We start from the raw sequence: 15,352 nt of genomic DNA, 5'->3' as shown, positions 1-15,352 counted from the left end.
ATTTGCTTTTCACCTGAAGATTTTACTGTCCTCTTTTCATGGTTACAGACAGCTGGAAAGACTTACATCCCCTTCCTACCCTGTGACCTCTGCTGTCTCCCCCTTGATGTGAACGGTAAAGCACTTTGTAGGATGGTCAAATCAGCTCCATTACTGTCCAGTGAACCAGCGAGGAGACCAGTTTTTGACACCTTCTTTTTTTTCTCTCTGACCACATGGGGCAAATTAAGGGACCCCTTTTCTGTCCTTCTTTTTTTTTTTTTTTTACAGCTGCTGGTTTGAATCACCAAGCAGTTGGAAACACAGAGCAGGTTGCAGGCGTGTTGCTAGAGTTAGACCAGATGAAGCCTGAGAGACTTTCTGATCACCTGTGTTAATATTTCAATGAAACACCCTCTCTGATCTTTGGCTGTTTAATTTGGCAGAGCAGGACGGAAATGAAGAACACCTTTTTTGTGACTTCCCACACTCTTGTCTGTTTTTTACAAGCTGTGTAATGAGCCTGATTAGGACAAGGGCAGTATAACACAGCCAAGCTATTCCAGTCAAGCGAGTGTTAGCTTCTTGGGATGGGAATTTGTGCTTGTACAAAAGAAGATATTCCACATAGATTAGAACATTAAAGTGTAAATGTTATAAGTTAAAGCAAAGATTGATATTAAATTTATAACTATGAGATAAAAAGCTTAGCGCAAAGACATGAAAATAAGCCAGAAATAAATACATGTTTGTGTAAAAGCAAGAGAGAAGATACAAAAAAAATCTCCATTTAGCTGCTGCAGAGTCTTTGTTTCAATTATGAGTGCTACCCCAGGGCCACCCCAGGTCTAGTGCTGGAAGTGTGTTGGAGAACTTTCAGTGCAGAGACTGTGACAGTCACTTCACACTTGTTTAGCTTGTTAACTGCTCCCAGAGACGTGGTCTTCGCCTTGCCCCTATTTAAACTTTACTATCATAAAAAAAACAAAGAGAAGGAGACCAGTCCCCTCCTTCTCCCTACCGTCCCAGATCCGACCCCCTCCTCAACTTCCCCGAAGCCATTCCTGTTTACCTGGTGCCTGCCAGGCTCCTCATCAAAGCTTCTTTCAGCGAAGATCTACGTGGGCTCTTCATAAAAATCTTTCACCCTCAAATAAACCACACTGCATTATTTGTTAACATCCTTCAACTTTTCTCTCCTTCTGTCCTCCTTGAAAGTCAAACCTTCAGTCCCGACCAGCTATTAAACATTAATACTGGAGCTCCTAACAGATTGACTAATAAAGATGAGCAGAGTCTTACACTTTAAAACATATTAGATTTTCTTTAGTTTTAAGAAAATAGTTTGCTGCCTTTACTGAGTATGGTTGAGTGTCTTGCACACTGCTTTAATGCAAAGTGTACAGATTGTGCTTCTCTAAAGGTTTCACTGTTAGAGTGATGTCTCATGAGACAGCATAGTGTCAGATCCCAGAGGAAGTCTCATTTGTCCTTCCTTTTGGTAAAATTCTCCATAATTAAAATCATACAATCATTCTCTTCAAAAATGAGTGGCTCTCGAGGTCAACAACAAAGCTCAGGCCTCATGTGAACATCAGATGTGGCAGCAGATTGCTTTGTGGTGTCTTAGAAGCAAATGTTTGGGCTCTGAGCTCAGTGACAGACACGAGCATAATGTCTCTCTTTGTCTTTAAGTCTCAATCTGCAACGTCTTGCTGTCTTACAGTGTGAATGTTTGATATTGAGGCCTGCTGTAATTTATACGATTTCGTTGCTATAACATACGAGGAATTTAAGGATTTGACAGACTCATCCTTATTGGGTGGAGGGTTGGGTGGGGGTTAATCCACCCAATGGTCTCTGCTGTGGTGTTAAGGCAAATTTCAGGTGTTTCTGTTATGGTAGCCTGACTGACCATTAGATCAACAACTCTGTCCTTAGAATTAGGCCTGAAAAGATCAATGATCTGACAAGCAGTAATTTAGTTTGATCTTTAACTACCACAACTGGATACTGGATTATACTGGATTATACTGGATCAGTATCCACTGATTTGAGCTGAGCCTTGCTGTGTGGGTGTGCCATGAACTGAGAACAGCACTCTGAGAGGCAGGCACCCAAGGAGGATGTTCTCAAGTGGAGGAACCTAATCTTTCCCAGCAGGGATCCCAGCGGCTCTGTAAGTGTATGAATAGAGATAATATCTCTATAATGAGGCATGTTTTGTACCATCAAAGTCTTCAAAAGGTCTGAAACCTGACCTTCCTCCAAGCACTGACAATCCCTCAGTAATAGCTCCCTATTATTAATTGTTTTGCCCTCCTGCTAAATCCTTGCCTCTCTCTGTCTCTTGTAGTTGAGTTTAAACCATCACCCTTGACCCAGTGCTTTTAAGTATACTCACAACCTACCAGTTTGCCACTCAGGGCTAGAGAGGTATTTGTTTTATTTGACATAGAGTCTCAGCTGTGAATTACCACAGTCGCATAAAAACATTACATCATACATACACATGGTCAGTGTATTCTTATCATTCCCTATGATGTTTTCTGAGTTCAGACCCAACACAGGAGTGCTGGATATCTTTGAGCTGGCCGACAGACTTCCGGATGCAGTTAAAGGAACTGACAAGACCTCCAGACCTCAGTCCCACAGAGGTAATTTGCATATCCTGCTTCATGACCATTGTCTATTGTCAGCTGCTCTGTGATAAGTGGATCTCATATCTGATGCTGTGAAGAGTTCTGAGAGATGCAGCCAGTTCATGATACATGATAGCGAGCAAACATCTGATGGACAGATTGAAATATTTTTAACTTGTCATGAGTGATTACACATCTCTGCACTGCTGATCTGATTAATCAGAGGCACATAAAAGAGGATGTAGATAGAATAGGATGTAGGATGGTGAAAAAAAAGTTTTCATGATTTGCTGACTTGGCATTTCATCAATCCCCAAATGGAGGAGTTCTACAGGTACAAAAGCTTGATATGAATGCTGATGTTGTTTTGGCATAATTAATGTCTGTAGATTCCACTAAGATAAACTTGTAGAATGACAAGACATTTTAACTGACTCACTAATTGAATCCATCTTAAAACGCATGCGGGAAAACCCTGTAAGAGCTGTGTGAGTCACAGCAGTCCAGTAAAGGCCGGTGCATGGGCCCTTACTGATGTCTGTCTCGTTTTAATGGACAGTAATGGACGTGTGTGGTGTGATAAATAATAATAATGTTTGCTCTGGAAGGAAATTCAGAATATAAAAATGATGAGGGTGAAAATCTCAAAGTGTGCTCCCAAAAATATTTAATTTAACTCTAAACTGAACTCTGTGTTTTCTCTTTGTGATGTCACATCTGTGGGGAAGGACGTGGCACTAATTCCATGGTGCACACACACATGCACACACAACCAAAAGCTTTTAACAATACACACATCTTACAGACAAGTATCTCCATCAAGTTTCCCTGGCCAGGTGAAGCAGTTTCAAAAACAGCCCTCTCTCCATCTGTTAAACAAATAGGAAGCCCCTACAAAGGTGTGCAAAAGAATCCACATGATCAAAGTCTACCAGAATGGCAGCCTTGTCCTGGCCTGGCCATTATCAGGCCCCATGAATGCCTGTCTTCTCCTCTTTTGTCGGTTGGGGCATTGACAGTCAGTCACCCGGCAATGACTGTCACACCAGCGCAAAGAGCCAGCCGCCGACAGGGGCCAACCACATCAAACGAGGCTGTCAAGGGGCCCTGCTTGTGAACCGTGGCAACAAACACCTCCTGATCCTCACCTACAGCTCAGCAGCAGACACCCACCGCTGTGCTCTCAGCCACTGCCTCCACTGAGAAAAGATGTACTGCTCGGACCTCATTTCCCTCTTTGTCCCCCCCTCCCTCATCCTCTCCCTCTCCCTCTCTCTCTCTCTCTCTCCTTGTGTCAAGTACTGCTTGTGTTAACCTCCAGCCTGCCAAGACACAAAGGGTTGCTAAAGTGTTTAAGAATGCTTTATGGATGCACGAGGGAGGGAAGACTGACACTGCTGGGGGTCAGAAAGTATACAGGATGTGAATGAGATAAATTCAGTTTTTATTTCCAGTTTAAGAGATGAGTTAGAGTTTATTTAACCTGTTGGATTTAATCTTCAAAAGAAGAAAAAAGAAAACGGGCTGTACCAAGAACTTTGTTCAAGCAGGCAGGTTGCATGTTTACCTAGATGAGCTTCAGAAAACATTATTAGTGTAACTTGTGTAATTTCATATGAATTTTTCTTTAGTAACAAAGGACTAAAAAATAAATGTCACAGTATACACTGTATAATAGTCCATTCTAGCACACACACCTGTCTTGAATTTTGAGTGGCACTTAAACTAGGTGTTGCAAATTTCATTTGACATTTACACCACAATTTACTGCACTTTACCAATGCCACTTCCAAGTTTTTTCCTTTACAGGCTTTACCAGTGTTTGCATAAGCAAACCTGACAAGATCTATTTTTAATATTTCAGTATATAAATCTAGTCACAAACTTTCCTTTCAGTGTATATCAATAATTTTAAGGTTTCACCAACAAAACATTTTGCATAGGAAAGTATTATATATTTTATTTTCATTTCATATTTCATACTGTGTATAAAAATATATGCCTACATGTATATCAAATGTAATATACAGTATTACTATTCAGATCATTACAAGACACTTATTTTCCCCTTGGTCTCCAGTTGACCTCTTGTCCTACCTTGACTGACTGTGGTAAGACTGCCACCTGTAGGCCAATAATATACATAGGAATATTATCATTTAATTGACACAGGTCGAATTGTCTCTAGATAGATAGATAGATAGATAGATACTTTATTGATCTCCGAGGGGGATCCAGTAGCAACATTGAAACAGACAGCATAGCATGCAAAGGGTTTAAACATAGGCTACTAAAATAAAAAGCAAATTAGTGCATACAGTATAGACTAGGCTTAGGTGCACAGGTGGGGAAATATTGCTGTTGCATCCGATGTGCGAAAATATAAGAGGTATTTACTATATGCAATATATAATAAAATACACTACAAAAAGGTAAGAGGTTTGTACAGTGGAATTTAAAATGCGCAGTATAACAAGAAAAAAACAACGTAGGTCATGACTAGAGTACGTTGTTCATTAAAAAGTAAGCATTAATTAATCATTATTATGTGCGCCATGTGCGTTTCCAGCAAAAAAATAACAACCGACAAGCCACGATCTGCGCTCGTCTCATCAGGCCTTACGCAGCGGTTATATCTCCGCACGATTAGCTTGGTCTTATTTAAGATGGCTGCCTAGTGTGCTGGAGTAACGCGGTTATTACATGTCAACATGTCACTTCTTAGAGTATGTGCCTTTGCCAAATGTCTTAATCGTCGTAGTTTATTTGAAAAGTGTGCTGTTCGCGTGTCTGTTGCGGATTATTGTCAGCTGTGTGTGTCGGCCAGAAGCGGCGCAGTAAGACGGATATCAGGTAAAACGACGCAGGACACCTATGTCTCAGATTAATATCACTGCCAGGTTACCTGCAGTACTATGGCTAAATTCGAAAAAATTCGAAAACTGTTGTGTTCAAATGTCAGTATAATTAAACGCGGTGTTTACAGAATATTACACAGCGGCCTGTCCTGTGTTGTGAGTTCTGTTAGGAGACATAAGCTTTACGTTAATCTATATTTGCCCTCCAAATCCCCATAATTTGTAAAGCGAGACACAGTAAGATAAAGGTATAATAAGAAAACTGGTATATCACTAAATGTGTATTTTGTAGCTATATTGTAAGGCTGTTCAGTACACAATGAAAGAGAAAGGCGGATTAAAGAGTACGTTAGAGGAAAAAAGTTAAATAAAACTGAGTAGTTTGTTTAGTCGACATTGGTGAAAAGGGGAAACGTTTAACAGTTCATGTAGACCGACATTTACTGTAAATGGTGTTGGATATGAAATGCACTGCACTGTTGTGTCTGATTACTCCAACAGGAAGAAAGAATGTCTGTGTTGCTTCTTCACATACTGACAGAGTGGTGGCATATTTATGCAGTCTGATAATCTGTAGGATTTAGTATATTAATGTATCTGTTTGTTTTTATTTTTTCAGAGACACCTCTACAACTTCAAAGAAGAAATGTTTCATTTGTAATCCGAAAAACCGAAGATGCAAAGAAACGTGTACTGGAGCAGTCTCAGTTATTAGATGGTATGTTGATTTTGATGACAGGTTATCACTGCTTAATGTCAAAGTGTTAGACATCTCACCATGAATTTTGCTTGCCCAAAATACCTGTAAACTGCCTGCTTATTTACCATAAGTTGGTTGATTGTTTTGACCAAGACTGAGGCTGTACATGTGTTACATGTTGTTACATGTTACATGTTGCTACCATTTGTAATTTGTCTAGGTCTAACCAATTGTTTTAACTCAGTGCTTTTTACAGTTCAGTATTAAGTCTTAAAACTATTGACTAATGTCAGTTGCTTACATTATGCCTTTTGTCATGTCCACTTTCAGTGCTTGAGGCCAGAATCCAGCAGCTCCAATCTGATGTCGTTCTAGATGTCCAACAGGTAAATGTGCAGTTTGTTAAAGCACCGTCCTATGGAAGACGTCTTACATCTGGCAGGGGTCCCAGAGATGTGCCTCAAGAGAAAAGTGACATTCCTAAATCTGGACCTAAATCTATATTTCTGCCCAGTCGCTGGATGGAAAAGTTATCTCAAGAGAAGAAAAACAAACTTAAGAAACAAGAGCACCTTCAACAGGAAATACAGACGAAAGCCAAAGAGTCATCAACAGTAAAATCTAAAAGAAGCAAAAGCAGCTCAATGCTACCAGGTACATCACATAAAACTATATCTACTACAATTAAAACGCAGAAGAGCAGATGTACCACCAAATTGTCTGAGAAAGTCCATGCTGCCGTTTCTACAAGAGCTTCAGCAGCTGACACTACTAGGTTATCAAAACAGAAACAAAACGACCATATTATTGAGGCTGAAAGTCAAAAAGAACAGACTGCAGTTGAAGCCCAGTGCAGGACAGTGGAGCTGGCTGCAGAGGAGAAGCTGGACAGTACCCTCAAAAAACAAGTAAGCCAGAGGACATCTTTAAGAATCCCAGAGCACAAGAGGGCAAGGGACGAAAGTATATGTCGGGACATCCAGCTAAGGATTTACTCTTACCTGGAGGCATGTGTGTTTGTGGGGGACATTAATCGGGCACACAAATTCTTGCTCGGTCAGCACAGAGTCAGAAATCGAAGAAAACATCTCAACACAGACATTTACAACATCATGATGAGGGTGTGGGCCAAGAAGGTGAGTTCAGAGTCTTACGGTACTATAAGAACATTTTAATATATGTAAAAATCAAGCAGATGTTTTACTACTACACTTGTTTCTATGGATGTTTTGTTCTTTGACCTTCCTTCCTTTTGTGTATGAAGTGTAGTTGTAGTTGAAGTAAAGTTTATGACCCTCTTATGTTTCTCTCTGTTAGGGCACATTAAATCAGATTGGCCGCATATTTATTTTGTTAGAGGAGGCTGGACTGAAGCCAAATGTGGGTTCCTACTTTGCTGCTCTGGAGTGTATGGGTCACAATCCCAACTGCTCCCCAAAAGTCATTTCAAGGTATGTATGCAGACTTGTGTTCATACACGTTTGCTTTTGAAAAGTTGCTTTTGTGTGTGATAACATGTGTTTGGTACGTTTACACGTTTATTCATTATGGGTGCCATTTACAAGCAGAAAGAAAGGCAGCAGTAATGTAGCGACTGACCAGTAGGGGTCAGGCTATGGTCATGGTTTCTACTTTTGCACGTTCCTTTCTGGCAGATGCTACAGTGTCAGAGAAGTTGCATGCCTGTCATGTTTTCTGCTGAAAGTAGCACATTACAAGTGTTTACCAATACACTGAGCACATAGGATTTTAAAGATAGCAGGTGGATTTGATTTTATTGATTGGAGCTGTATGTCCTATATTTATTTATTTTCTATATTAACTTATAATGACAGATTAGTTAACTTGAAACTAACAAAACTTAACAAAAATGAGGACTAGAACATAAACACTAACAAATTAATTAAAACAATACTGTGTACTTGCCTAGGTAAACATGTTTTAAGCTCAATGCTTTGACCTATTCAAGATGATGCTATACCTGCTGTATCACTAATATCATACTAGAGAGCATTTTTTAAATTTTCCCCATTTTTTGAATTCTTAGATGTAGTTTAGTTTTCTTGTTTATTTTTTTTAGTTAGATTTGACAGGAATGATTGAAGTTGCACTTTGTTAGGTTGGCCACACCCTGCTATCTCTGATAATCTTATTTGTCACTTGTATTTAGTTGACAGCTACCAGTGTCCCCCACACATTGCACCTTATTTTCTTACCATTTGCCCTCACTGATAATGCTGTTTCCATGGCATCACCTAGCATGACATGATTATTTCTTAAAACTTCTGTCAATGTGAAAAATCTTAATAAATGTTGCTTTCACTAGGCGACTTTAAAACGTTTTGTTTGTGGCTGAATGCTGACAGAGTGTTAATGAGGTTTCTTTAGACTAATTAAATTGTGACAAGGCTGCTGACCTATACTGACATGCTTTGTTGTGTATTTAATTTCATTTTGCACGTTGCAACATCTTTTCATTAAGGACCACCTTGACAGCCAATAGCCCTGATCAGTCCCAGCAGTATCATTGTTGAGTATTATTATTTGACTTGCTTAGTTTATTGTGAGACATCTAACCCACATTAAACTGCTGTGTACAACTCACAGTTCTAAGAAGACCATACCCACAGTTTGTTTGTTGGCAACCAATGCAAAGGACGGTCACTTGGCTGGGCTCATATTTACGTTATTTATGATGGGGTTAACATTTTGTCTGGAATTATTATAGCAGAAAATACTGCAGGGCATGCTCTTATTCTAATCACATTTGAGCCATATACATGTGTAGTGTGTGTGCTCATCAGGTGCTTAGCTGCATGCTTTGGAGTTAGAGAAATAATGAGATATTATCACTCACTTTAGTTGTTTCTAGAATATCACCAGCCTCAGTCATGTGCAGTGCTGTTGCAGAAATCCTTTCCTGATCCCTGGTGACATCAGCCTATTCTGTGTGGCAGGGCAGTAGGCCTGGTGGTGGGTGTCTGGTTGGCTCATCGACCACTGTAAGCTGATGCTTGTATGACATTGTTGTTCTGCAGTGGTGCACTCCTGCTTCTGTCATCAGTTAAACAGGCTCTCTTTTTTCTTACCTTTCTCTTACCTCAGTCCTCTTCTTTTTTGTTGTCTCCCACTTTCTTACAACCCAAATTCGATTTTCTCCCAATATCATTCATGTCTCTGAAGTCTCCCCTACAGTATCTTTGTCCTTAGTGTACCACTCTGCCTCCCTCCCTCTCCCTCTCTCTGTGTTACACACACTCCACACAAACACACACTTATCCCTTTAAGTTTTCCCATTGTAAGAGCTGTGTCCTCCAGCGCTCTATGTTCCCTAGGGTGCAGCAGAGCAGTCACCAGGCTGATTATGCTCTATCTTTCAACCTCTCTGCCCTCTTTGTTCCTTTGGACCACACTGCCAGCACCCAGACTAATCCTGTCTTTGTTCAAGGCTTTCTCTCATTTACTCTGAACAAAATTGCACGTTGCATCACAGGAGACTCAGAGGCAGACATGACTTGAAAATACTCAAAAATTTGACCTCTTTAGCTGACTTGAGGATTTTATAAACAGACACCAAGCTATAGAATCTTTTATTACAGTGCCTCTTTTGTTTTCTTCAGTAATGTGCAGAAGCCTGCTCACTTCTGATTAGATTAAATAGGTGGAAGCTGCTGAGCCAGTGTTTCCTCAAGATGCTAATTAGAGTGCTGTTATTTATAATTGTCTTGAGTAAAAGGTGTTCAGGGTGAAGCAGCACTCTCTTATCCTCTGTGTTCCATGACAAATGGCTTTTCCTAACCCATCTCTTCGGTTAGTGATGTAGTCCTGTTGTCAACCTCTAGGGAGCAGTGCACCCAAATGTGGCAACTGCGTAGTGTACAGACTATAGATAGTATAAATAACTCAATCCTCAAGACAATTTTATTCATTTTCTTTTTCAAACATGTACTACCTGTATGCCTTTCAGTCACTCTGCAATTAGCTAATGTATGCCATTGAAATGTAATAATGGTTATGTATACAGCTTCTTACTATTTTTCATTTTTGCACTTGTGCCGCTTGGCAACAATATATACCAAATTCCATAAAATAATTTACCCCAAATAAATATTTATTATTTCAAACCCTGACTGTTGGCCTGCTTAGGTATCATACATTAGATTAAATTATTGAATAATCATGTCATTACCTCTCTCATTCATATTCCAGAGGCTGGTTGCACGTTGGTATTATACGCATTCTGCAGTCCAGTCATGGTATTCTCACTAGGAGATCTCTTGGAAATTCTATTTAAATAAACATTTCACTGATGTCGTCAGTGGCCATCTGCCTCTGGATCAAACTCATACTTTGAGCCTGACAGAGGCCTGTCCATGCAAATATTTAAATTGATATTCTGCAACTGTCGATCAGGGTAGGGGAGACATATACAATGACCCTGCAGACAGGAGTGGTTTTTTTTAAAGCTGAATTAATCAAGGACTTAGTAAGTTTTATGATTATCTTATTCCCATCCCCACATAAACAGGCAGGTCAGAAGATTATGAACTCTGAACTTGTGATCAGACTCAAAGGCCTGATCCCCCATGATAATAATAATCTCCTATGTAAATGAAAATCTACCTCTTCTGTATTCTGGTTAGCTTTCTGAGCACTTTCTGAGTAATCTAATGGAAAATAGAGGTACAGTAAATACTTACGGCTTCAGAGCTGGAAGTGGAATTATTAATCTGTTGTAATATAGAAGCAAAGTCCTACCTTTTTCTATGAATGGTACCATTGGAACGTATGTCCGAAAAAATATGGTCAGAATTATTATGGTCATCACAGATTCCAGAGCAGAATGCAGAAATATTAAAGGAGATAAAAGATAATGCTGAGAGCTGCAGCTTTGAGAAAGGAGAGTTGGTCGGTTCTGTAAGACAACTGACTACAAAGCTTCAGATATGAGTGTGTAGTCTGTAATTATTTGTTTTCACAGCTTACTCTTTGACAAACTGCAAAGCAACAACAAAAAACACACAATTTTAAAAACCAAAAAAATCCACCACTCTTACAGGTGCCTGTCCCAGATGGAGGCAGACGGCTTGTCTGTGGATGATCTGTTCAGCCAGTGCGTGTTTCGCCAAGATGAGAAGGACATGCTGCTGAAGGCCATACGTGTTGTAAAACCCAACTATCAGCCCCAAATCAAATCGCACACAAGCCAATGTTATCCATCACTGGTCCAGGGGTTCTACAGTCAGGTAGGATAGGCCTGCTTTAACAGCGAGTTCACTGCATCATCTTACACTAGAATTGGTGAACATATTAGTGACATGACATTCTAATGTTTGCTAGAATGTGTGTTTTATCCTGCTGTTTACACTTACGTAATACATGTTTTTACATATATTTGCCTCAAAGTTAACTAATGGAGTTTGGGAAGTGTGACTTTACACAGACAGGACTTATTTTTAAAGCTGTGTATGTTTTGCCAGTCAAATCACCAGAGAGCTGGGAAAGCTGTCAGAAGGCTCCAGCGTGACTACGGAAGATTTGATTGTCACCCTTTCACAGCCAGACAGGCACTGGCCTATTTATAGTCAGCCAACTCTGCTTTCTAATAGGCCTCTGCTTTAGTTGCCTCTCACCTCTCCTCTCTTTTCCCACCTCCCTTCTCCTCGTGATTCTCACTTGATTCATTAACAGCTTTTTTGCACGGTTGTAGTATTTTTAGCCTCGGTCCATACACCATATTCACTTCTGTCTTTGTCTCAGTGACATATTTTTGGTCCTCTCCTTTTTTGATGTTGGCTTGTAATATATTTTTTTTGTCACGAGGGTATATGTGAATCTCTGCCCCTCTGTGATTTGCAAAACAGGTCAAATGTGATTGCTTCATCACTGTTGGCTCTGATTGCATGTTATAGAAGTAGCTGGTATGTTATCTGACTATGACTTTGGCTTTTTGGCAGGTTGCAGTGGCTTAAAGGCTGTCCAAATAACTGGCCCAGTAGATAACAGAGCAGCACTCTGGATGGTCTCTGGAGGGTTTAGAATCAGAGTGAAACAGCAGCAGGGTCTAATTAGAATATTGTTTGTTAGTGTGAGATGGAATTTTGATGAAGCTGTAGTCTTACAAAATGCAGTTTGATCTAATTTCAACTTGTCATCAGAGATTGTCTGGAGTTCTATCATTGAATCATTTTTCCATCTAGAAACTGCTCTACATTCGTGCTTTTATCAATAGCTTAATTTCCTTTCTTAATTCATTCTAAATGTTTAAATACGGCTTACTTTTGTGGTCAAACTTTTGTTCTTTTTTCATTCAGCAGAACATCCACAGCTGTGCAGAGTGGGACAAAAACATTGCCACTGTGTTCAGTACTTTTCGGCCATTACATCTGCTTTAAAAATGTGACAGGAGTTGATGTGAGGAGTTTACCCTCCTTTGTACAACACAAACTATGCTGCCAGCACATTGTGTTAGTGTCCTTTATCATTTTGAAGTTGTGATATTGTGGCAGGTAAGCAGTTTATGTGCTTTGCTGTGGTTTTCAGAGGCCAGATTCACAGTCTCCAGTATCTGGTCTAGACCTGGGGCGAGCAAACTCTGTGGTCAGGCTAGGAAAATGTGTTTTTGTTTTATTGTGAAAATGAGATGTTGGTGTTTATTCATATGTTTCAGAGGGTAGACCACACATACCCCAAACTGGACTTTACTGTGGATGAGCTCCAGGAACGTTTTAAACGTCAGCTCAGTGTGGAGCAGGCCTGCACTGTCACCATTGATTCTGTGGAGGCTTTCAAGCCCGTCACTGAAAACATGGTCAAAATGGTAAATATAAACCCAGCTGTTGCTGTTCTTCATGTGACGACTGATAGAAATGTAGATTCTGTAATGCTTACAACACTCCTGAAAAGTTTACACATTTGTGCCAGAAGGTTCAGCACAACACAGACAGACAAAAAAAATCTGCAGATTTTCCAATAAAACACAATGTGCTGGCACTCAGTGTAATATCCAGAATGCAATGGGTACACTACCATCTTGGCAGTAATCTGCTTTATTTTTAGTATTTACAGTATTACATTATTCATGAATTGGCATTTTATTCAGGTTTCTTTGTGGTTTTCTTTTTTAAAGAACATTGTAATAATATAAATTCAGGGCTGACAGGTTAGCAGAAGGAAGATCTTATTTCTATGGTATGCCTTCTTTGCAGCTCTGGCATTTACCGTCTAGCCTGGCTCGTCTGCATCTGCAGATGGGCTATGTGGGAAGCGAGCAGCCTGAGAGTCCCTGGTGGTCAGGAAGCATTTACAGACAAGCAGGGCAGAATAATAATGTATTGTAATAGAGGCCACAGGGGAGAATGCAGAGTCACCTCTCCATCCAAAATCCAGACTGTCTCTCAGTTTCAGTCAGACTGAGTGAGACTGAACATTAACACATACATACATACAGTCATGCACAATTTTACTGAAGTGCATTTAAAATTCCTTGCTTAAATAAAAGATTAATTTCCATAAATTAACCACAACCACTTGTTTTTGTAGCTTCTGTCTGTTAAAAATTACGTTAAAATTCTTAATTGAAACTATACAGTTGAAGTTTTACTGTTGTAGCAGAGCTTAGATTCATCAACACCCAATGTAAATGGGCTGTTTCAATCTTTAATCTGTGGCCTGGTTTTGTTTTCTCAGAAGGAAAGTCTCTTTTCTTGCTGTCCTGTGGTTGTATCTGGGCCAAACCAGCTTAACCATCAAATGGAATTCATGGTCATATTGCAGAGTGATTGTGTCCAGTGAGAGGTGACCCTATCCTCACAATTGAAAATATAAATATTTCCAATTGAAATGGCCTTTCATTTGGACCATACAGTTTGAGATAAAGGCCAAGCGATTGTTTATTTTATTTCAACCTTTATGATCTTCCTGTTGTCGGTCAGTGTTGTGGGATGAATGACTTCCAGTTGCGTTGTCCTTTCAGAGGGAGCTGCTGGCGCAGCAGCGGACACATTGGCAGAAGGTCCTTCTTCAGGCCCTGAGGGAAGGCAAGATGATCCTGGCTAACACCGACACCAAGGAGTACAAGCTTAACCTTTATCCCTATCTCTGTCTGCTGCAGGATAGCGAGTATGTTGACATCATGATACAGGTAATACAAGCCGCCAAACCTAGCCCTATGAAAGGCCAGATGTCTGATAACTTTGCTTCCCATACAGACAAACACTCTGTGTATGATGTTAATTCTGATTCTGTGATACCGAATGCTGACAGAAGAATTGTTTCTTTATCAAACTAAATCAGACCTTACAAAAACACACGCTGCTTTTTGTCACAATATATATTTTGCATTTAATCTCTTGAACTGTGTCCATGTCCAGAGTGTTGCCAACATGCCTCCAAGTGGAGAATCGCTGAAGATTTTGGCAAAAGATCTTGGAAGCAGGGTCTACACCAAGTACTCTGTGCAAATGAAGCACCAGAATTGGATGGTGAAAAAGCTAGGCAGCATTTATAATGCATATACAGAGCTACTGGCCAAAGATACCAAGGTAAGACTTAACACCTTATTAGCTAACTTCAGACCTAATACTGCACAGAGTTTTCACATACACAAACTGAATTATATATTACCCCAAAGTCTTTTCAATGTTGCTCTGTTAGAAAGCTGATTTGTTTTTGTTTTTTTAATTGTCACAAACTCAGTGTTGTATCTAACAGAACAATTAAGTTTGTTTGTGACCTTGTTCTCTAGCTCATTGACATGCTGGGAAGTCATTTTTAGTGAAATGAAAGGCTGTGTTTCCTCAACGGGGATTTAGAGCCAGTATCACTGACTCAGTGTTTTGATAGCTCTGGTACACTGGGCGAAATCGCTAATGTCATCAGGACTATAATGAGCAAGAGCTCATTATGCTCCTGCTGTTAGTTGAAGGTAGTTAGTTAAAGGTGTTTGTTTTATGTAAGGTATTACGTGCAGCCTTTGTAGTAGGTAAAGGTGCCAATTATAATGTTTTTTTGTTGTTGCCATGGCAGCTGTTGTTAGTCTGTGCAATCACTTGACTAAGCTCTCAGTTTTTAAAGTATTTGTTTTCATTTAGGTTCAAACTAAACTTGATTGGTAAAGTGTCTCTTGAGGTCAATCTTTATATTCAAAATAAAAAATGTAGCTTGATGCTGTT

General features: G+C 39.8%; 1 protein-coding gene across 1 annotated transcript in view; it reads left to right on the top strand.

Moving 5' to 3' along the window:
* Window positions 1-5,296: 5,296 nt before the first annotated feature.
* Window positions 5,297-15,352, top strand: part of polrmt (polymerase (RNA) mitochondrial (DNA directed)) — a 33,912-nt gene continuing 23,856 nt past the window's right edge. Inside the window, exons 1-8 of the mRNA XM_028404450.1 lie at window positions 5,297-5,474; window positions 6,099-6,197; window positions 6,510-7,315; window positions 7,497-7,630; window positions 11,239-11,425; window positions 12,850-12,999; window positions 14,155-14,322; window positions 14,552-14,722. Coding sequence (XP_028260251.1) covers window positions 5,333-5,474; window positions 6,099-6,197; window positions 6,510-7,315; window positions 7,497-7,630; window positions 11,239-11,425; window positions 12,850-12,999; window positions 14,155-14,322; window positions 14,552-14,722 — 1,857 coding nt within the window. The 5' untranslated portion in view covers window positions 5,297-5,332. The remainder of the gene's footprint in view (window positions 5,475-6,098; window positions 6,198-6,509; window positions 7,316-7,496; window positions 7,631-11,238; window positions 11,426-12,849; window positions 13,000-14,154; window positions 14,323-14,551; window positions 14,723-15,352) is intronic.

The sequence above is a fragment of the Parambassis ranga genome, chromosome 4, assembly GCF_900634625.1.
Source record: "Parambassis ranga chromosome 4, fParRan2.1, whole genome shotgun sequence".
In the NCBI taxonomy this organism is placed as follows: domain Eukaryota; kingdom Metazoa; phylum Chordata; class Actinopteri; family Ambassidae; genus Parambassis; species Parambassis ranga.
This window is presented reverse-complemented; position numbering and strand designations above follow the sequence as displayed.